Genomic DNA, 24,302 nt, shown 5'->3' on the forward strand with positions numbered 1-24,302 from the left:
AGTTGTGGGGAGACTAAGCTTTACTATCATTTCATTGGAGTGTGTGTGTGTGTGTGTGTGTGTGTGTGTGCATCTTTAGGAAATGTTTATTTGTTTAAATTATATGTGTGTTCACGTGAGAGCAGGTTGCCATAGAGACCAGAGATGTTAAATCCTCTGGTGCTGGTTAGATTCTCTGGAAGAGCAGCTCGGGCTTCTAACCACTGAGCCATCTCCCCAGCCCCTTCATTTTCATTTTAAATCAAGTCAAAACTTTTGTACTCCCACCCACACCGACCCTGTTACCTTGGGGTAACAAAAAGAAATACAGAAGGAAACCTATTTCCACAAAGATGACAAAGGATGGCAATTAGAGCCCAAACAATAGGCTCACATCATTATGACACTTTAACGAAATAACAAAATCTTTAAATATGGTTCATAGATTTAAAAAAAAAATCCTAAAGGGACTTATTTACAATCTCCAATGCTAACATGGGTATACTGTAAGAAGCCACCGCTTCTTCTAACCCGCACAACCTTCAAACTCTTCTGATTTCAGAAAAGAAGGAAGCTACGGAGTAGCATGGCAGATAGCCTCCAAAGGTGCAGCTCCTGGGTCTAACCATTGGACTCCACGAGAGCAGAACTGCCCTGCTGGGAACATCAACTTTAGGAACTGTATGCCAGTGGCAAAGAGGTGCAAGAGGGCTTCGTGGTAAGAAGACAAGAGCTTCAGAGTGCTGAGGTCTGATAAGGCAAGCAAGATCCCGCGAGTCACTGAGACACAGCACAACCATGGCAACCACAACACACAGCCGGATTCAGATCGGTACCTGCTCAACATTGAGCCCTTCAAGGTTACATCACAGAAATAGGAAGTGGTGTAAACCCCAACTCTGTTCCTGAACATCTGTTTATGGACCGCTATTGGCTGCTGTGGGACGGCGTATCATGAGACTAGTTAGATAGAAGATAGCTTTCAGAGAGAAAGAAAAGACTGATACCAGAATTAATGGTTGGAGGATACAACCACAGTGCATTGCATGTACTCATAAAACTGTCGTGGAATAATAATTTTGTAAAGAAGAGCCCGGCATGTCCCTTTTACAGTGAGCAGGGGTGAATAAAAGAGATCTCACAGGACCTTTGAGAGAAGACTCCTGGTTACTCAGTCTTCATTCTCATAAGCCATTCAGAACAAATGGACAAGAACCAGAAAGATATTTCGTGAGGCGGGATAATCTGTTGCCTGTGCACAACGCAGTCAGATCAAGAAGGCATTGTTCACAGAGAGCCCAGTGCACCTGCCTCGGCTCTCACCGAACAGAATCTCTCTTTGTAATAGGATTTTACCTGCTTGCACCCTTGAACCTAGCAATTTGGAAAGAAAAGGCCTTCCTTAGAGAAACACTTCAAACAGAGACATCTCAATGCAGAAAGCTGAGGAAGGCTGAACTATGGGAAGGGCTACTAACACCTGACAGAGATGACTAAAGACACCACACTGAAGGGACCGAAGTGTGGGACTGCGCTGGGTTTGATTTTTCCACCTCCATCTCTTTTATATAAAACAGGATGTAAGGACACACAATATTTCATGAGGTAAAAAGAGTTGCAAGAATGTTGAAGGTCAGGCTGGTGAGGTGGCTCAGAGGGCAAAGGCCTTGGCATTAAGCCTTCAGACATGGGTTCTATCCCTGGGGTCCACATAGTGGTAGAAAAGAACTGACCCCTGGGAATTGTCTTCTAACCTTTACTTGTGCACCATGTACCTCAACACACTATGTAAGCAATCAAATGATCACATGCTACATTTTTATAAGAAAATGTATTATAACCATTGTACTCTATTGATTTCTGCCCCTGGACCAGCCTTTATTATTACAACTTTCTGTGTTCTTAGAATTTTAAAACTATGCCCCAAAAGCATGTTTATAAATGTATCTGATCACAAACTATAATGGCCAATGTTGATTAATAGAATCATGACAGACACATAACTTGAGATTTACATAATCTTAAAAGGACAGTGATATGTTCTACTAACAAGGTAGTATGTGCCCTAACTTCCCTCCAAGATGAACTGTGACATAGAAGTGTAAGCCAATAAACCCTTTCCCTACTTCCAGGTTTTTTTTTTTTTTTTTGTTTGTTTGTTTTTTTTTTAACCATAACAACAGAAAGCAAACTTGGACACCAGGTCAACAAAACTAGCAATGTATACAAGAAAGTATTCTTCCAACTTTCAGTTTACTGAGGTTGGAAACTACAAAATAGTTTTACGAAGAGAATATATTTATTGTTGGGAAATACGTTTATTTGTTGAAGGGCAAAAGCCCATGAAACAATTTGGAAAACTTATTTTGTCTATTGAGTGAATGTGTATATAAATGTGGTGTGTATTATACGTGTATTAAATATAACACATTATTCTGTAATACATACTATATTGTGTAAAATTAGCATGTGGTTTCAGAAGCAAAGAAGAGATGACACTGAGTAAAATCTAAGCTGGGATACGGTGGCACATGTGTCTGAAGCAGAAGAATAGGGAATTCAAGGGCAGCTTTGGCTACATGGTAAGTTTAAAGGCAGCCTAGGCTATGTGAGACACGGTCTCTGAACAACCACAGCAGCAATAAAACCAACCTGACCACAAGAATATTGGTATTCCTTACCCTCTCCTCGAAACTTCTCTTAAGTTGTAATTATGCATACATAGGAAGCTTTTTAAAAGTTTTTATTGGAAAGGCAAAGGGTTGGGTTTCTGCCTGCACCCAGAGCTGAACCTGTGCCACAGATCTCTGTACCCAGACCATGCTGGGAAAAAGCTGGTCTCCCAGGAGTGCTGGCACACCAGAGAGCATAGGTAAGTCCCTCTAAGGGACCTGCCTGGAACTTTCAGGACACAGGAATTGAGAAGCAGTTTGGGACAGGATTCTTCCAGTTTTTATCTATGACCTGTGCTGATCCTGTGCCACACTACTCTGTACCCAAACCCTGTGGGAGGGAGCTGGTCTCCCAGTAGTACTGACACACAGGCTTACAGGAGGGTCAAGCCACTGTTAGCATCAGCAAGACCAGCTAACACCAGATATAAGCAGATGGTGAGAGAAAAGTCCAAGAACCCAAGCAACAGAAACCAAGGCCACTTGGCATCATCAGAACCCAATTCACCCACCATAGAAAATCAGCATCCTTTCACTACTCAAAGGATAAACAGGCTGAGAAAGTAATTAAGGAAAAAAACACCCTTTACAATAGTCATAAATAATATAAAATACCATGGTATGACTCTAACCAAGCAAGTGAAAGATCTGTATGACAAGAATGTCAAGTCTCTGAAGAATGAAATAGAAAAAGATCTCAGAAGATGGAAGGATCTCCCATGCTTATGGATTGGCAAGACTGATATAGTAAAAATGGCAGTCTTGCTGAAATCAACCCACAGATTCAATGCAATCCCCAAAATCTCAAGTCAATTCTTCATGCAGTTAGAAAGAGCAATTTGCAAATTTATTTGGAATAATGAAAAATCCAGGATAGTGAAAACTATTCTCAACAATAACAGAACTTCTTGGGGAATCTCTATCCCTGACCTCAAGCTTTATTACAAAACAATAGTGGTAAAAACTATATGGTATTGGTACAGAGACAGGAAGGCAGATCAATAACATAGAATTGAAGAGCCAGACATGAACCCACACACCTATGGTCACTTGATTTTTGACAAAAGATCTAACACCATTTAGTAGAAAAAAGACAGCATTTTCAACAAATAGTGCTGGTCCAACTGGCAGTCAGCATGTAGAAGAATGCAGATAGATCCTTTCTTTTGGCCCTGTACAAAGCTCAAGTCCAAGTGGATCAAGCACCTCCACATAAAACCAGATACACTCGAACTAATAGAAGAGGAAGTGGGGAAGAACCTCAAACACATAGGCACTGGAGAAAATTTTTTGAACAGAACACCAATAGCTTATGCTCTAGTCAAGAATAGACCAATGGTACCTCATAAAATTGCAATGCTTCTGTAAGGCAAAGAACACTGTCATTAGGACAAAACAGCAACCAACAGAATGGGAATAGATCTTTGCCAAACCTACATCTGATAGAGGGCTAGTATCCAATATATACAAAGAATTCAAGAAGTTAGACTCCCGAGAATCAAATAACCCTATTAAAAATGGGGACAGAGCTTAACAAAGAATTCTCAACTGAGGAATATCGAATGGCTGAGAAGTACCTAAAGTTCAACATCCTTAGCCATCGGGGAAATGCAAATCAAAACAACCCTGAGATTCCACCTTACACCAGTTAGAATGGCTAAGATCAAAACTCAGGTGACAGCAGATGCTGGCCAGAATGTGGAGAAAGTGGAACACTCTTCCATTGTTGGTGGGATTTCAAGCTGGTACAACCACTCTGGAAATCAGTTTGGCAGTTCCTCAGAAAATTGGACTGAGGATACCACTCCTGGGCATATACCCAAAAGATGCTCCAACACATCACAAGGACACATGCTCCACTAGGTTCATAGCAGCCTTATTTATAATAGCCAGAAGCTGAGAAAATGTGGTACATTTACACAACGGAGTACTACTCAGCTATTAAAAACAATGACTCCATGAATGTCTTAGGCAAATGAATGGAACTAGAAAATATCATCCTGAGTGAGGTAACCCAAATCCCCCCACCAAAAAAAAAAAAAAAAAACCAAAAACCAAACAAACACACATACACACACACACACACACACACACACATACACACACACACACACACACACACATAGTATTCACTCACTAATAAGTGGATATTAGCCCAAAAGTTCAGCCTACCCAAGATACAATTCACAGACCACACGAAGCTCAATATTAAGGAAGAGCAATGTACAGAATCTTCAATCCTTCTTAGAAGGGGGAACAAAAATATTCGCAGGAAAAAATATGGAGAAAAAGTTTGAAGCAGAGATCGAAGCAAAGATGATCCAGAGACTGCCCTGCCTGGAGATCCAGCCCATATTCAGTCACTAAACCCAGCGAATATTGCTGATGTCAAGAAGTGCATGTTGACAAGAGCCTGATACAGCAGTCTCCTGAGAGGCTCTGCCAGATCACAGCAAATACAGAGGCGGATGCTCACAGCCAACCATTGGACTGAGAACAGGGTCCCCCTATGGAGGAGTTAGAGAAAGGATTGAAGGAGCTGAAGGGATTTGTAACTCCATAAGAAAAACAATACCAACCAACCAGAGCTCCCAGGGACTGAACCACTATCCAAGAGTACAAATGGATGGACCCATGGCTCCAGCTGCATATGTAGTGGAGGATGGCCTTTTTGGGCATCTGTGAGTGGTGAAGCCCTTGGTCTTGCCAAGGCTTGATGCCCCAGTGTAGAGGAATATCAGGGCAGGGAGGTGGGCAGGGGTGACTGCACACCCTCATAGAAGCAGGGGGAGGGTATAGGAGACTTATGGAGGGGAAACCTGGAAAGGGGATAACATTTAAAATGTAAATAAAATATATTCAAGAAAGAATGGAAGGAAGGCAGGCAGGCAGGCAGGCAGGCAGGAAGGAAGGAAGGAAGGAAGGAAGGAAGGAAGGAAGAAATGAAGGAAGGAAGGAAGAAAAGAAGGAAGGAATAAAGGCAAAGGGTTGATCCTGAGGCTTTTCCAGCCACCAGGTTTCCAGAGGATTCCAGAAGGTCTACAGTTTCTTAACCAGATATGTCAAACCAGCAGTCAAAGGGCTCCGGGACAGCTATGAAGGAAGACAGCCCAACACACTCACAGATGATAACTGAAGGCTGCAATGTCAGAACGTTGGATAGGCCTGTACCAGGCAGAATGTGGCCCGAGCATCCCTCTGAGCAATCTCCCAAGCCATTAAACGGGGCAAAATAAGTTGGGTTTCAATGTTTCTCTCCAACTTCCTGTAATGTTTCTGTTACACAAAACTTGTACCGCTTGTGGAGTACTAACAGTAAGAGGAGAAAGAGGGGGCTGGAGAGGTGTCTCCGTGGTTAAAGGCACCGACTGCTCTTCCGGAGGTCCTGAGTTCAATTCCCAGCAACCACATGGTGGCTCACAACCATCTGTAATGGGATCTGATGCCCTCTTCTGATGTGTCTGAAGACAGCTACAGTGTACTCACATAAATAAAATAAATAAATAATTCTTAAAAAAAAAAAAAAAAGAGGAGAAAGAGGACAAAATTCTACCGCTCTGGATCCATTCGTCATGCTGACATCTTTCCTTCCAAGCTCTGAAGGTTTAAGAGTCAGGACTGTTATAAACTATGGAGTTTTGTCTGTTCCTTTTACCTAATATGAGCGACTCTTTGGACCACGTGGAAACATTCCATTACACATGCACAGCTCAGCATTTTCAGCTATTTCTCTAGAATTGGTACTTTATCTGTTCGCAAGGTTTAAGATTTACAAGACTAAGTTAAAAAGCTATAAGATTAGCCAGGTTTGTCATCCCAGACCTCTAATCCAAACACTGAAGAGGCTGACACTGAAGAATCACAAGTTCCAGGCCCGCTTGGCTACAGAGTAAGATCCTGCTTCCTCTTCCCATAAAAGAGCGTTTATGTTCACTGTGCTTATTTTAAAAAATAAAATCTGCTTCTACCTCAGTGATAGAGTCCCAAAATAGAATTACTATACCAGAGAGTATAAGAACTCTCAAAAGCAGCTTGTCGGAAGGTGAGCACACACCTTTATCCGTCAACGGGAAAGGAAACATCTGAATGGGATTTTCAGAGCCTGCTTTCACTCAGGAAAGGAAGTTATGACCACAGCAGGGAAACAAAATTGCTGCCTTCATGTCAGACTGAGCACAGAGACAAATGAGTACTGTAAACTACTTTTGCCTTTAAAAGAGAAAAAAAGCAAAACATTCCCGCCTCTATCAACACACAGAGACTACTAAATGAGAGACGCAGCCTCAGACAAAGACAAACCTCTTCTTAGCCTGTGGGTATCCATCACCTAACAGATACTTCTGCTCCCTGGATTGGGGGAGGTACTAAACATTTAAGTAAGAGCTGTGTGTATGTGTGTATGTGTGTGTGTGTGCGCCTATGCGCGCATGTTCACGTGCAAGTGCTTGTGAAAAGAATGTGTATATATGAAGGTACAGAGCCAAAAGCAAGGTTCACATCTAAACCTTGCAGCCCAGCTAACTCAGAGCGAATTAGTTTTGAACTCCCTTTTTTTTACCTCTGCCCTGTGACAGAAAAGGGAAGTGTGGGCTGGCAAGATGGCTGTGTGTGCTAAAAGCTCTTTGCTACACAAGACCACATTCAAAGTGAGAACTGACTCCCGAAAGTTGACCTCTCACCACCACAAAATAGCATGTTCAAGCATGCATGCATGTATGCATACATACACGCACACATACCCCACACACACAAATAGTATGTGTTTGGAGTTTTCTTTTCAAACTGAAAGAAGGAAGGGCTGTAGTAGTAAGGGATGTGAAGTCTGGCGTCATGAGTCCTGAACAATTAGTCTCTTGTTTGAGTGAAACCTTCCTTCCTTTGCTAAGGAACACAGATGAAACATAAAGGCCCTCACAGCGACTTGCAGGTCTCTGGTTCTGCAACATTTTCTAGTTCCACTGGTGCAAGGGAGGGAAATGGAAAGAGGTGATTTTCTCTGAATGCATTATTAATAGATGGTCAGGGTCATGTTCTAGAACCCTCAAGATCAAGAAAAGCACTTGAAGAGGAAAGGGGACTCTACAGCCTACAGATTTCCCACCCCTTTAGAAAGCATGAGCGAGGCTAAGTGCTCTGCCCGTACGGAGGAAATAGAAGAAGCTCACCATGGCCATTTCGGTAGTAGATCCATTTCTCCCGATTCTGGGTTGGAGTCAAGGACTTCTTCAGCCCCGCCTTTTCCACTATGGCACTGGGATCTTGCCGGGGCCCCTTTTTGAGAGTCCTGGAACTCTTCCGGATACTGCACACCACTATCAGCACGAGGACCAGCAGAAGGAAGAGCACAATCATCCAAGGCAAATGCTCATTGATGTCGAAATGCTTGTGTGGGTTCTGTCTGGGATGGCTCCTCTTGGGCGCCTTGATGGCTGTGCTGGACTTCTCACCGGTGGCTTCCATAGATGATGGCAGAAGCTTCAGAATGTGTCTGTGGTGAGGGCCTTGCTGGTGGGTCATCTGTGGTGGGTTTGGAAGGGTCCTGTTCGTGCTTTCTTTCCCACTTGTTGAGCTTGTATTGTCAGGCACTGTCCCTTCCTGGGTGCCACTTGGTACCTTAGTTCTAACAGAGGCAGTAGAGTTGGAATCTGTTGAGTTCATGCCTAGAAAAAAAGAGTAAGGAGGGGGAAGAGCTTTTCCATATTTGGGCATCTACACATTCTCTCCTGTCCCTGTCATCTCCAAGTGAGGGCGAATAATCAAAGAAGAGATGACTGTTGGAGCTTAAGATCAAATATTAGTTTTCACATTTCCATAAAGGTCTGAACAGCATCTTCATGTAAAAGATAAAAATATAAATAGTTAAGCTGTTTCTATGCCCAGAACATGGGAATCTACGGGGAAAACAGTATTTGAACTCTCCTAGACTCTCCTAGACAGCTTCCCCTTGATTTCAAGCTCCACATGGATAAGTGTGTATCGGCCACTGGTTAACCCTTCATTGATTTGATTGTGCACTTCAATTAAATTCCTTTGCTGACTCTCTTCCTCCCTCACCTTTCATGACTCAGTGATGAAACAGAGCCCATGACTAAGATAAAGAAAAGAGCTCAGGCTCAAAGCCAACCCTGTGCAACAGGTCAGTAAATAGATTAAGGCTGGACTCTCCTAGGGGCCAAATCTAAGATCAGGCTGGGTTGGGGCTGGCTTTGTGAAATTCTTCCTGTGACATTTCCACAATTGGTCCTCATGAAAGAGTAAGCGGGACAGGACCTGACAGTCTCTGGGGACAGAACCTGCCTTGTGTCAGTCCCCGGAGCTACTCATACCTGTCTCTTCATTTCAAAATGGCGGGCATGAGGAGGCGTTCCCTGCAGTTGAAGGCCAGACATTGTCACACATGACGGGGTACTAGTAGGGACAATTTAAGTGGCTATTATCTCATGAGAACTAAGAGATGGAAGAGGATCTGGCAAATTTTGAACTTCTCCCTGAGTGTTGACCGGAATATGGTAGGAAATAAAAATAAAGGCCATGAACTCAAGCTGAAAAAAAATTGAGTCATTTTTTTTCCAAATATGAGTGCTGGCCATCTTTACTCAGATTTAAACTGCTATCTTTTTGTCCTCCCTTGGAGTCAACATTCCTCCCTTCCTTCCAGATGTAATGACAAGCTCTTCCTTGCTCTCTCTCCTTCTGACTCCACCAGCCTGTGATTAGCTCCATTTTGAATACCTTTTTTTTAAAAAAAAAAATCTGAAAGGAACCTTAAACATCTAAAATTACTCAGCTCACTCCCTCAGGCCCAGCACTGAAAGGGTTAAGTAATTTACATAAGGTCACACACTGCCCTTATTTCTCACCGTTCTTATTTGCCAGCTTGATGTAACCTAGTTTCTAGATATCCGTTGTCTCCTAATAGAAACCTTCTGAGTTGCAATATTTCTATTAAGTCCAAAGAAGCCAAATTTAATTAGCCACAAAAATAAAAGCTCCACTCCTCCAAGGGATAATTTTTAGACTTAGCAAAGTGGAGAGAACATCTTTGGTTATAAGCCCGCTCTACTGGGCTCAAAGCCTGCCTCAAACAAGTAATTCATGAGGTTGAGTTACCTTGGGGCTCATAGGTGGAGGAAGGGACATCGTGGGATTCCATATGCTCAGGGTGAGAAAAGGTGGCTGTGCCAGGGGAAGGTGGGGTTGTGCTGGAGAAGGGCAGGCGCACGCCACAGACGTTGTCTGTCTCCTTGGTCCCTGGTTTGACCACCACCAGGTTTTGACCCAGACAGTCTGTGTGGGCTTTACACTTCATCACACTGGAAGGCACGTCAGAGAAGGTCCCTCGAGCACACTGCTTACACCGCACATCTTCATTCTCTGTCCCTTTCTTCCGCACACCCCAGCCCACAGGGCACACTGTATGGGGAGCGCAGGTACCGTTAGACTGATACATTCCAGGTGGGCAGATGCATTCTCGGTCAGTCAAGGCAGCACAGGGTAATCTCTCAATCATCGGCCATGGACATGGCTGGCTACAGTCATGGCATCTCTCTATGCCATTCTCATGCCTGGTAAAGGTCCCCGCAGGGCAGCTGCTGCAGACTCGCAGGCTTGTGTTGGTACAGTGCTCAGAGACGTACGTTCCTGCCGGACACTTGTCGCAGGTTAGCACCTGGCCAGTGATACGGTCAACATGGCGGTACGTGCCAGTGAGACTCAGAGTCTTTTGTTCTGGTTGAGCTGTGATGGTGCAGAGGAATCCAAGCTGAAAGAAATGAGAGAGGTGTCAGACAGGAACAAAGGAGAACGGAGCACCAGCAAGGACAACAACATCAGTCATCACAACTGTTCAAGACCTGGCTGGTACCACATCAGCTTGACATCAGAAACAGGGAAGCGTGTGCCAAAGTTGTTACTTCTATATACACCTTTGTTTTGTTTTGTCATTTTATTTGAATAAACAGGCATACTTTTGGCATTCCCAGTATGTACATTGAACAATGGAGCTGATGCTTTTAAATTCAAACCCAGTTTGTCCGGTCTCCAAAGGCCACAAACAACAGACACATATCCCTGCAGGCATCCACTGAGGAATCTATGCACTGAGCTGGGTCCAGCAAGAATAAGCAGTGGCCGTGTTCTAGAAGAAAACCTTGACCCAGCAGGTCAGAGTCTCACCAACTTCCAGAATAAAAACTTGGAGGATCTGTTGGGTGTAGTGACACATGTTTTTAATTCCAGCATTTTGGGAAGCAGAGGCAGGCTGATCTCCAAGTTTGGAGCCAGTCTGGTCCACAGAGCAAATTCTACAGAGCCATAGAGCCAGGGCCACATGGAGACACTCTGTCTCAATAAACCACAAAAACAAACAAACAAACAAAAAACAAAACACCCCGGGGGAGGGGGGAGGAAATCACTAGTCCTGAGATGCAGTGAAAGGCATAGAAAAGGGACTGGGAACAAAGACTAAAGAGACTGCTTTCCTGCGGTCACAGAAATGGAGAAGCCCTGACAGTCTTTGCCATCCTCAGTGAGACAGAGAAATTTGTATGAAATCATGGCCACCCCAAGGAACCAGCTACAGTAAAAATTCCTTCTAGATTTACAGCTACACCAATAACTGAAAGAACAAAGAGGGGGAAAAAAAATCAACCAATGAATCAAACAAACAAACAAACAAACCTTTGCAATGTGATCAAGGGTCTGTCTTCTTAGCATTTCCAAACAGGACCCCAGCCTATTCTTTCCCAACCCCACCATTAAGTGAGGCCACTTCCTGGGTCTCTTGCCAGCTCTTGAGTTTCCCTCCTTAGAGCTTATGACATAGTTAGTTTTTCTTTAGTCTGAGCCTGAAAGTGGGGGTGGAGGCGTTCAGGGGTAGAAAGTGGTTGGTTTTCTTGTTGAGAAACTTAACTTCATTTTAGAAACTGAGACAGAAAAGATCCTGCAACTTGGTGATAAGTTCCGTGTGAACCCCTCTCAGCATTGGTCTTTGCCCTTCCTTTTCCTGCTCCCTCTACTTGCACAACAAGCCCAGACACACTCTACTGAGCTCAGCAGATACCCTGGGTGGAGGAAACCATCTGTCCAGTGGAGCCCTAGCACTAGATTAGTGGAGTGCCCCACCCCCACTCAGAAGTGTGCACCCTGGGGAGATAAACAAAGCTCTAGGAAATGGAGCCTCAACACCAGCCTCCCCCACGAAGGGCTCCTGATCCAGGGAGCCACCCTGAGTGTGTATATGCTGACTACACCCACCAGTCTAGGGAAGGAGTCAGACTTGGGATGGGAGGTTCTTCACCAGGCCTCTGATGTCTGACTTGTCACGGATCACTTAGCTGTGTGCAAACCCCACCCAGCAGCCCCAGATCCCTACATTCTATACCATGCTTGCTCTATTTGAACATCTTGATTTCTTGGGAGTAAAAAAGAGTTGTTAAGTTATTTTGAAGACATTTTGTGGAAATCCTGACTTGAACTCCCCAGTTGCTGGGATTACAGGTATGAGCCACCGAGCTGGGCTATTCTGTTTTACTAATTTTTTTTTTTTTTTTTTTTTTTTAGTTTATTTAGTTGATATAGAGTCTCAACATGCAGCCCAGGCTGGTGTCAAAGTTGCAATCCTCCTGCCTCAGAATTCCAAGGGCTGGGATTATAGGTATGCACAACCATGCCTGGCTAATTTATTAAGGGACTTTAATAATGACCTATAAAATTACCTCGTCTATCTCCTACAAACAGAAAAAAGGAGCGTGTGACTTAACTGTGTTTAGTGAAGTGGATGAAGGAAGAAACCAGTGGGACAGAAGCAAGCACTGAACTGGACAAAGATCCCAGAACTGCCTCTTGGCCAAGAAGCAACGGGAGGTAGGCTCCAAGTCCCTCATTTCTGACTCAAACAGAGCAGCTCTGCTTTTCGAAGCCTAATCAGAGGGAAGGGCTGTTGCAAGCAGAGCTTATTACTCAAGCAAGGACTATGGGAGCCTCTAAAGTCTCTTTCAATTCCAGAGTCAACTGCTAATCCCACTGTGCTGTTTTTGTTTTTGTTTTTTTTTTTTTTTTAAAGGGGTGGGGGAAGCTCTATCTAAACTAGAGTTTCCCCACCAGATGTGGAAGTACTTGCCTGTAAGCCCAGCACTAGGGAAACTAAGAGGAAAAGGATCACAGGATTCAGCACAGGATCCAGACCAGTGTAGGCTTCATAAAGAGACTGTCCCAAAACAATATCTCCTTGTGATGATGGCACATGTTTGTAAATCCAGCACTGGAGAGGCTGAGGTAGGGAGATCAGGAGTTCAAGGCTATCCCTGGCTACATGTCAAGTTTGAGACTCTCTTGAGCTTCCTGAGAACATGCCTCTAAATAAGTAAATGAACAAATAGTGTGTTCACACACACACACACACACACACACATACACACACACGTGCACACCCCACACACTAGCTCTTCCCTCCAACCCTGTGGCTGTCAGCAGAGATGGATCAAGTGAAAGACAATATTCAAAGATGGTCCCCTGCACAATATGAAAAGATTATAGCAAAAGCTAACACAAGAGGACAAAACAAAACAGTAGAACAGGGAGACAAGGTCACTGATGGGTTCCTGATAGTGAGAGTCAAGAAAGCCGAGGCTGCGTCCTTCTGATTAAGGCCCTTGATCCCCACCCTATGTCTATAGACACGGCTAAGACGGGTTAGAGAGGTCTAACATGGTTTCCGGCCTTTAAATACACTACTAGAATTACCTGGGAAGAGTGAGGAGGTGGCTCAGTAGTTAAAGTGTTTGCCACGCCACCAGAAAACAGTAGCAAGTACAGCAGTCTACTTGTAATTTCAGCATGAAAGTCAGGGATTCCCTAGAAGAAACGGGCTCAAAAGACTACCCACTCTGGGTTTGGTGTAATCGCCTGCCTCACCATCAACCTCAGGCCTCCATGGACCTACATATGCAAACATACACACACACACACACACACACACACACACACACACACACACACACGAAAATGATACTGTCTGAGATGATTTTTGAAAATACCATCATATACCTCATCTTATCTCTGAGACGGCTGTGAGTCTACAATGGGGTGGAAAATGTATTTTGTTTGGCTGTGGTTTTTCTTGCTTTTTAAGCAATCTGGGTGTCTCTGGAATCTAATCAACTTTAGATCTCCTAACACTAAACCTAGAACCCTCCGGCTCTGAAATTCTTTGATCCTGAGCCACATTTTAGACACTGCTCAATCCCGTTATCATAGCGCCCCCCATCTCTACCTAACCTAGCATTTTTAATTAGCTTGATATTAGCATTTTACCCTCCAAAATAAACATCCTCGTAATAACCCTATCAGTGTGGAACTACAGATCCTCAGTTTTTCCAGTCTCTTTTCTGAGTTGGTTTTATGTACACAAAGGGGAAAAAAGCCAACCATGTTGCTCTGATTTCTTTTTTACCAACTTCTGTTAACGAACTCACCAAGATCTGTCTGTTTTAACATACAAACTGTCCCCTTCTAACAGTTAAGACTTCGTCAACAGAATGAGTACATTCTAGAGACCTGGGCTCAGCTGTTAAAGGCTAAGCTCACAAACAATAGAATGGGTATGTCTCACTTTAGAGGGATTCCCACCAAGGCTTGGTTGACTACTTTCTTGTATATAGATCAGTGTATACTTTTCTATCATGCATAACTGCTTGTTCCCTTCCAGGTCCCTCACTTAGCTTTTGTTATCTCTACCTCAATCCAAGTAACAGACACAACCACTCTGGTCCCAGTCTTTTGAAATCCAAAATGCAATCAATAACCTGAAGCTACTTCATTCTCTCGCACCTAACAATATAAACCATATATACAAACATACATATGTATACATAGAGGCATTCCTGGGAATCTCAAGCAGAAAAAGTCAGAAAAAGAATTGGACAAAAATTCTGAAAAGAAGAGGCACATTCTTACCCAACCTGTATGAAAGTCAACAGGATCCTGGTTTGCTCAGTTACAAAATGGGCAGGTTGAACTCAGTAGTATTCAATCAACTCTAACCTCCTGTGTATTGTGATTTTGTCAAGTTCCACTATCCTTATGCAGCCTTTAAAACTCTTTCTAAACACCCAGATGCCAAACAGATGAGCAAGTAGCCCATCACACTTCCTGTTTCTGTCCATTGTATCACCACCTAATTACATAGTGTCTCATAATGTTTGTTGGCAGACTCTTAAGTGTATGTACTTACCTACCCTTAATGCTTATAAGCAGCTCAAGGCCAGGGACTGCCACAAAGGCTACATTTCCTCACTTGCTCAACTACCTAGTGATGACTAGGAAAATAATAAGCAAACCATCCTTCAAGCCATGGACCAGCAAAGGAATGCCAACATTCCAGCTGTTTTTATAAACAAGCTTTCTAGAATCCAAACACTGATGTAGCTAGCACTCATGGCTGCTTTCACGCCACTGTGGAAAAGCTGCAAAGCTATGACAGAGACCATTCTGCCCAGAAACCTCAGTAGCCTACTGTTATCATTGTCTGCCAACTCCCAACATGGGCTTCTAAAGAAATACAAGCAATACTGAGAGGAGCAGCTCAAAGAAGCACTCAGGTCTCCCCTCATGAGTTTCTCTATGAGCAGAAGGCTCTCTCTCTTTTTCTACACCCACTCTAATTCATAGGCTCAATCTGGTTCTTTCACACTCAGCTTAAAACTCTCGGTTTTCCCCCAACCCCCACTCCCGACATCGGATGACAAGCAAAATCATCCAGAGAGATAAGACTTCCTCCTGGATGCTATCCCTACCTCCCATCCCCAACTGAAAAACCCTCCTCCATTTCTTCTTTACCCTATAGGGCTGTCATCATTTTCCATTCACATATTTATACTCCATGTGTCTTCCCTGGAATTTACAATGCAAGACAGCATGTAGACTCAGTACCCATTTATTGGTCCACTTTGTGAAGAAAAGAAGGAATGGATTAATGAGACCCACTGGCACTATCCAAATCCTCAAGGACCCAGCTTGTGGACTACCTGACAAGGACTCATTGACCAAAAGGATGAATTTGCAGACCACAAACAATTAGAATTAGTAAGTTAAATGATAGTGTTGGAAGAGGCTGATGGGAGTGAGAGACACCAAAACATTCACAGTGGTGTCATAATATTAACTGAAAATCTAAATAAGGCTCTCTGGTTCCCTTCAACATGAAAACAAAGAGTATGTTCACCTTCAAAGACCCTAAAGACATTACTTTCTCTTCCTGAAAGATGTATTTATTTAATATATCTGAGTATACTGTAGCTGTGTTCAGACACACCAGAAGAGGGCACCAGGTCTCATTATAGATAGTTGTGAGAGATCATGTGGTTGCTGGGAATTGAACTCAGGACATCTGGAAGATTACTCAGTGATCTTAACCACTGGGCCATCTCTTCATCCCCATTACTGTCTCTTAACAGAACTACAGTTGGCTTCTGAGAATTAGTTTCTTCATGATACTCAAAATAAAAAGCGGATATACTAAAGGGTTCAAATATTCCCCTCTCACTTAAAAGAAAGAAAAAAGAAAGAAAGTTACACTTTATACTTAAGACTATAAGCAATATAAGAACCTTAAAGCCTCTATATAAACTGGAGTAATTATGAAAATTCTATTTAACCAAGAACTTCACCAACAACGATGGATAGATGCGGTAAATATCAGCATCCTGTCTCCAATTGCATATTTGGTTAAACAGAAACAAAACTAACCACACTACACGTGCTTGTTGAATGATTTGAAGCTTAAACGGGAGAAACAGAGGTCCAGTGGTACGCAGCCGCACTTGGCTCGCCGTGAAGGCTTCCAGGGTCTGACTGTGCATCCCAGTGGCCTGCAGCACACCTGTGATGTGTCACTTGTATTTTACAGCACAGATGGGCCTGACTGAAGACAAGAAGCACCCGGATGTATGCATACACGTCAAAATATGGACATCTACTTGTTGTCCCGCCATTCCCTTTTCATGACCTCATCCTACAGATAAACAAAAGATCACTTGGTAGCTTAAAGGTTACAACAGATCTGCGCCATTGATGTTGTTGTCTGTATGTGCGTGTGCTGGATGCACATGTGTGTACAGGTGCACATGCCCATGGGGAGGCCGGTTGCTTTGAGACAGGCTCTCTCATTGAATCTGGGGCTTGCCACTTCAACTAGACTGGCAGCCAGCAAGCTCCAGCAAGCCTCCTTGTCTCCAGCCTCCACAATGCTGGGGCTGCAGGTCCTCAAAGGCCACATCCAGTTTCTTATGTGAGTGCTAAGGATCCAAACTCAGATCATTTCACACCTGCAAGCCAGCATCTTACCCACTGAGCCATCCTCCCTGCAAGCCAGCATCTTACCCACTGAGCCACTGTCCCTGTGCCAGGCTTATGTCACTTTCAATAACATTTCATTGTGAAACGAGCAAACTCAAGCCAGAGGTGGGCCTGCGTTTCCTTAGTGAGATGCAGAAAAATTGCTCTGGAGTTTGATGTAGAATTTTTTCATATATATATATATATATATATATAATTACTGTAGAGATTGTAAGGTAATCAAGTTTGCCCCTGAGGATGACTATCAAATATGCTACCCGATGACAAAGGTTAACAGCCACAGGGAAAACTAGTCAGAATTGTGGACCATTTTATCTGGGGCATCATTTTTAATTTGTAATATAAACACACTGGATGGCTAGAATTCCCCAGATTCAAAGAAGGGAAGCGGGTGGGATGCATAAAAGCAAATGGTTCAAGGATAAAGGTTGTACAAACCATGGACAGAATATTTCCAGTTATGTTATATAAACCTGGTTGGCTCATTTCCTACTGCCTTCTCTGATAAGAAGGAAAGAGGAAGGAAGCAAAAAGGGAAGGATGGAAGGAAGGAAGGAGGGAGGGAGGGAGAAAGGGAGGGAAAGGAAGTGGAGGAGGGATGAAGGAATGGGAGAGAGGGATAGAAGAAATGGAAGGAGGAAAGGATGGGAGGGCTGGGAGGAAGGGAGAGAGGGCAGTCTCCTATTGCCAAAGCAAAATAAGCAGGGACTGTTTTTTAAGCTGGTGATGACAGAGAATGCCAGAACCAGAATGTGCTGACTGTGGGAACAGAAGGAGGCAAGCTCAGGGGACACTAGAGAGGAAAAACACAGGGAAGATTTCACCTAGGAGCTGTTTTCTCGGGAACCCGCAATGCAGGAGAGAAAGTGCACACAGCAGTCAGTCTCTGGACCACACTACAACCCTTATTCCTTTGTCCTCTCTTACTGAGAGATGCCGATAGGATGTCCGATGAGTAATAAATGAAGGAGCATCACATAGAAAACTGTAGAAGATGAAAGATATGACTTCATGCTGACTGGGCATGTCGGGAAGAGCATACAAACCCAGGCCAATGCAGCAACTGAGGCTTCAAAGTAGGAGGAAAACCTATGTAAGCCTAGAATGTACCACATAGACCCCGCTCTCCCAGGTTCCTGCTGGGTTCAGTACTGTGACAATAAGAAATACAGAATTGGTCTCTTCCCGTGGTTCCCATCACGAAGTGGGAAAGCTCAAAGTATGTGGGGTCTTCTGTGTGGTGGTGAGATGACAGGGAGTGGAGATTCTGAGATGGCATCATCAAGATGGATACCAGTGGTCAGAAAACACAGGATTTTATAGACAGCTTGCTATTTTCGGTTCCACCTCAGTCTCTGGGATGAGGAGATGGGTTGAAGGTTAAGTTAGTCACTAATGGCTAATGATGTAGGCAATTATGGCCTATGAAATGATGCCTCCATAAAACCTTGAAAGGACAAGGTTCAGAACGCTCAGAGCTAGCTGAATGGGTGTAAAGACCTGGAGGGTGGAGTGTTCAGAGCAGACACAGTATCTCCACAGTTCCACAGTGTTTCCTATATGGCTGCCCTAAGCATGCTTTATCACTGATCTCCTTTATATAGAAGAGTGGTATTCAGAAAGTGTTTCCCTGAGATATGTGAGGCCATGCTTGCAAATTAACTGAACCCCAGAGAACCCTGGGAACTCTCACTTCTAGTCGGACAACATAAATCACAGGTTACAACCTGGATTTTGCTATTGATATTTGACGTCAGAGTCAGTCCCATGGAATCCAGCCTTCCAACCTGTAGCTGTCTCTAAGCAAACAGGGTCAGGAGTGAATCGAGTTAGTGTAAGCTGGTGACTCTGGTTTCTGGACTGAGAGCATGGAAATTACATTTCTTCTCTCCTTCTAGCCTGGGAATGGCCCAAGTTCCGAGCCTCTACCTCCTCACTTGGAAAATGGACAGAGCAGTAACAACTACCATACTAAGTTGTTTTGATGATTAATGGGTTATACATTAAGAGACATAGAGAACATCTCTGGCATGGTAATTGCTGGATGAATATTAGTTTGGGAAATTATCATCCCACCAGTTTATTGTTTTACCAGACTTTAAGTTTATCTCCTGGAGATTAGAAAATGTCTTAAAACATCTCAATTATGTCTTACATATACTATTCCTGAGAGACATATCAAAACTTTGGGAATTTTTTTCCTTTTATTTTATTTGCATATTCTTTGTTTTGCTGCTATCAAGTCCAGGGTTGTGTAAGTGCTAAGCAGGTTACATTTCCAGCCCCCAAACTCTAGTTTTTTTTTTTTTTTTAAGGTGCAATCCTTTAATCCAGCAGAGTGGCAGAGACTGTAGTTCCAGCACTCTGGGGACAAAGGCACAAGCAACATCCCAAATTCAAGGCCAGCTTGATGTATACAGTGAGTTCAAAGCCAGCTTGGTACACTTAGTGAGTTCAAGGCCAGATTGGTTTACATGATGTATTCAAGTGAGGCAGGCGTTCACAGCAAAACTGGTTCAAAACAAGCAAATAAAACAAAAACTACCAGCTAGGTCCATGCCTATGTATATGGTAGTGCATGCCTATGTACATGGTGATCCATACCTGTGTACATGGTGGTCCATGTTTACATACAGGGTGGTCCATGCTTACATACATGATGGTGCATGCCTATGTGCATGGTGGTCCATGCTTATGATCCCATAACTTAGGACGAAAAGGCAAGAGCATCACAAAATCTAAGGCTAACTAGGTCTAGGCACCAAGTTCCTTTTCAGGCTCATTTCCATAGGGAGTTTCTTTCTCAAACACCAAAAGTTTGGCTAGTTCTTTTATTTAATTTAATAAAAGATTATAACCCTAAAACTCACTTCTCTAAACACAGAACACACTGTGGAGGTTTGTCTTTAAAGCAGACATCAAGATAAAGACAAGAAAAAGCAAAGCTACTTTTCAAAATATATCAAAAACAGGCAAACAAGCAAGCAGACACTTGAGATTTTGGGCGTGTTGCTTGCTCTGCTCTTAGAGTGCCTGGCTGGTGTGTACAACCCCCTGAGTTCTGTGACCAGCACACATTGTAATCTCAGCACTTGAAATGGAGGCAGCTCAAAGTTAGCCTTGGGTCAGCCTAGTCAACCTGAGGCTCTATCCTAAAATTAGTTAATTACCTAAAATGAAATAAACCTTGGTTTTTAAGAAACAAAAAAAAAACCCTCATAAACAAGAAAGGATTTACGATTAATATTCTCACTTTAGATGCCCAGGGCACAATTAAGTGAGGGTTTTCCAAAGTGAGTTTTCCCAGTTTGGTCTCACTCAATGTTAATGCCCTGGTCTAGACCACAGTCTATTTTCCTATAGCCCATAGGCCTGCAACGGTCTTATAGTCCGAATGGCTGGGAGACGAGGAGGAATGAAAAGAATGACAACAGAATGGTAGTGAAAACTGTGAAATTCACATTTCAGTGTTGACAAATAAAGTTTTATTGAAACACAACCAGGCTCATTCTTCCAGAGATTGTCTGCACTTGTCCTACACAAAGGTGATACTATGTCTGCACAAAAGTGGATTTAAGTAGTTACCACAGATGTCATAAGACAAACTACTACCCAGCACTTTATGGAAAAAATGTACTGATCCCCTAGTCTAGAGTTCAGAAAATATTCCTTAGATCTTCTCCTGGACAGGTACAGTTAATATAACAGGAGACTCCAGAGAAGAACAGCCTGAAACGGTGAATCAGCTGTGTCCAGCACTCTCCTGTGTGTTTACCCACAAAAATCCATTACACACATACATGTGTGCAGATATCCTTCAGAACACACCAAGGAGATGCCCACCACAAATAGGACACCAATATCCAGAAATATCAACAATATCAACAAGCCCAACAGCCAACCAATAACATTATAAAATTCAAAGCAATCAGGATTCTTTATAACTACCTGTCAAAGGATGAAATGATTACTAATAAAATGGGCAAAAAAAAAAAAAAAAAAAAAAAGAATATTCTCAGACCCAGAAAGGAAAAGCTTTAATAACATAATTCTAATTTTTCATGTTATCTTAGTAATGTTAAAAATAGAATATAGTGCTGGTGAAATGGATCAGTGGGCAGTGGGACTTAACACTGATCCTGACAGGTAGAGTTCTATCCCCAGGACCCATAGACCCCATAAATTGTCGCTGACCTCCACCCACGTACTGAGACACAGAAATGCCCACAAGCACGCACACTTTTTATGATTACACATTTTTATGTGTGTGTATATGTGTAATCATAAAAAGTGAACAGAATATAAAGTGCTACCATATATAGCTAATAAAAACCTATAATCAGAAAGATAAATAGAATTAACAAAAATAAGCTTAGCATAACTAACTTCTACTCGATAGAGAGTCTGTGAGGCAAGTATCATGCAAGTAAGTTTACTATGTCCCTAGAAATGACTAAACTGTCACGGACACTAACCAAAGGCCCTTACATATCTGAATTTAAAAGAGGATATGTAATTTGAAATGAGAAAGCAAAGTCCTGGAAGGTTCATGGGCTAGAAAGCACATTTATAGGTAGCTGGTGGCATTCTGAATTGATTGTCTTCCTTAAAAAAAACAATCTGGCAATCTGCAGCGAACGCCATAAAAACCACCCATTCGTTTCCTCTGACCTGGCAATGCCGCTTTGGGGAATGCAGCTGGGGAAACAACCTAAAAGCGGACAGGGCATTGCTGTATACAGAGATGTCTGTGCAGCTGGATGCTGCGGAGGAATGACGGCAGCCCAAGCGCTTGGTGACAGTCGAACGGGCTCAGTGCGCTTCGGACCTGCAGAGAGCGTCACCTATTTTTAAATAGCGAAATAAAGGCGCAAGCCAATGACGTTCACTCGTCACAGACACCTCAAACTTACTAAATATCAGAGCCTTAGGGTTCTCCTCCTACTCGTCCCGCCCCGCCCCGAAGCCCGCCTTCCAATCACAGACTTCAAGGTAGGAACCTAGGAGTCCCGCCTCCTTTGACACCGCCTGCCCCATCCCATCTCACCACCAGTAAAGTCTCAAAAGTTCATCTTCACTGCCACTACCCCAGGACCTTGATCTCTACCCTATGGAAGCAGCCGGCTTCCCACCCCCATCCTCCCCCTGGCTTCCGGGATGAGCTGAGAGCTGAGAGTATACCTCAGTGGTAGAGCACTTGCTCAGTATGTAAACGTCCTAGGTTCCATCCTCAGTATGAGAAACAGGTTTGTTGGTTCGTTTGTTTTCCCTATTGTTTGTGGCCTGATACCCAAGAGAAGTTAGCCAACACAAACTGTACAACGCAAGGAGGAGAGAGAGTGAAAGTTGGCTAAGTAACCAGGTTGGGAGGATGTAGAAGGAGCTGGGGGTGGGGGGGGGGCGATAGAATCAAAATACACTAAATGAAATTCTCTGAGAATTAATAAAAACTTTTTTAAAATGTTGGCAGGTGGGAGTGATGCTCAGTGGTTAAGCACCTGCTGCTCTTGCGGAGGACTGGAATTTGGCTCCCAGCACCTATATTAATGTCTCAAGATTGCTAGGAACTTGAGTATTTGGAGATACGATGCCCTTTCTGGCCTCTGAGGCCACCTGCGCACACACTGCATATCTGCATATCACACACACACACACACACACACACACACACACACACACAATCTCACTTTCTCTCAAATAAACAAATACATAAGTTTAAAACCAAACTTCTTTCAAACCACGCTATTATCCTGCTTCTCCTGCGCTGAATTTTCTTCATAGTGTCAAGGGTCCCATTTGACACAGACTCTGCCCTACCCTGGGACTATTCCACATACTGCTCCCATTCACTGAAACCCACTCCCTTCTGTTTTATGATGATTACCAGGAAACATCACCTTTTCTGTGAACTCCAAGGGGAGGCTATAGATAACCTTTTACTTCTATAGACCCAAGCCCTAATCGTGCCCGTTACTTAATAGATAGTTCTTTTGCTCTAGTAACTTGATGAAAAACACAAATATAATCCCTGTAAAGCAAAAGGAAAATAATTACGGAAAGAAAAATGGAACAAAAATAAACACAAACACACTAGTTGGACTGTTCCGGAAACCTGTCACCTTTGCCTGTAAATTTCCTTGTCTCATACTCTCCTGGCTCTCCAATGCCTTGCTGAGCAGAGCTAACCATGTCACCATGAAAGCCGACAGTGGTCTTGTCAAATGATTCTTGGGAGACCAGAATTCCCATCTCTTTTCTGGGAATAATTATCGAGTCATTTTCTTCCAGCTCTTGCCTTTCTCTGGTCTGCTAAGGCTACAAACAGATATTTCAACAGATTTCAAAACTCATTCAATGAACATAGCTCCCTCTCCTTCCAACAGTGTGGGAGATGGGGATCAATAAAGAGACCCATGCCTGATCAATGGACAGAGAATGGTAGAGTGATCAGTGCTCAATGGGACGGATGTGTTACAGCCCCTCCCTACAAGGCTCAGGGATCTCACCGAAGAGGAGAGAAGAAAACTTGTAAGATCCAAAAGGATCGCATGACTATAGTAAAACAGTATTTGCTAGAAATGCCAGGCCATTTGCACACATGAATCCATAGTGGTTGGGACTGCATGCACAAGACCTGTACAAGACCAAGCCAGTCAAAAGCCTACATGGGCAGGAGAAAGAGCCACAAAGTCTCACCCCGTCTCAGGAGCCATTGGAAATTGGTGGCTGTTTGCGGAGGGAGACTCCATTTTCTTCAGGGATGGGGCTCCTGATAGGTTGCTCATGCCCCAGGAAATGGTCCTTCCTACCTACAGGTGTGTGGACTTAGTGGGTTTAGAAAAGGAGCCTGTAAAATTGGGAGGCAAAGGTGATGAGGAGGGCGGTGTTGGGAAAAGTTGGAATGGGAGGGAGTGGATGACTGAAATATATCATACACATGAATGAAGCTCTCAATTTTTTCTCTAATAGCTTGCTTATGAAGGCGCCTCCAGTAATGGTGGCAACTATCCATTCATAGTACGAACCACTCAAAGCATGGAATTAAATCCACTTCCCAGAGAACTGGAAAGAAAAGTGAATAAGTACTACTCACAGCTGGTACAAGCCATTAGCTTATCCAAAGTCGGGCTGGCAGCGAAGAAGACCCTAGCAGGTCCTCAGGTGCTCAGAAAAGGGGAACAGAAACTAAGTGCACAGCAAAGGGGAACCCACACCTCACTGTTACTCACTAAGCAAATATTTTTTTCAAAGTGACCCAGGGCTGCAGGAGAGCAACACGCCCATTCCCTATTTATA

General features: G+C 43.4%; 1 protein-coding gene across 1 annotated transcript in view; it reads right to left on the reverse strand.

Moving 5' to 3' along the window:
• Positions 1 to 24,302, reverse strand: part of TNFRSF21 (TNF receptor superfamily member 21) — a 73,641-nt gene that overhangs the window by 42,004 nt on the left and 7,335 nt on the right. Inside the window, exons 2-3 of the mRNA XM_080916657.1 lie at positions 9,762 to 10,413; positions 7,817 to 8,311 (exon numbers count right to left, since the gene is read on the reverse strand). Coding sequence (XP_080772783.1) covers positions 7,817 to 8,311; positions 9,762 to 10,413 — 1,147 coding nt within the window. The remainder of the gene's footprint in view (positions 1 to 7,816; positions 8,312 to 9,761; positions 10,414 to 24,302) is intronic.

This window comes from Micromys minutus, assembly GCF_963924665.1.
Source record: "Micromys minutus genome assembly, chromosome: 5".
Taxonomy (NCBI): Eukaryota; Metazoa; Chordata; class Mammalia; order Rodentia; family Muridae; genus Micromys; species Micromys minutus.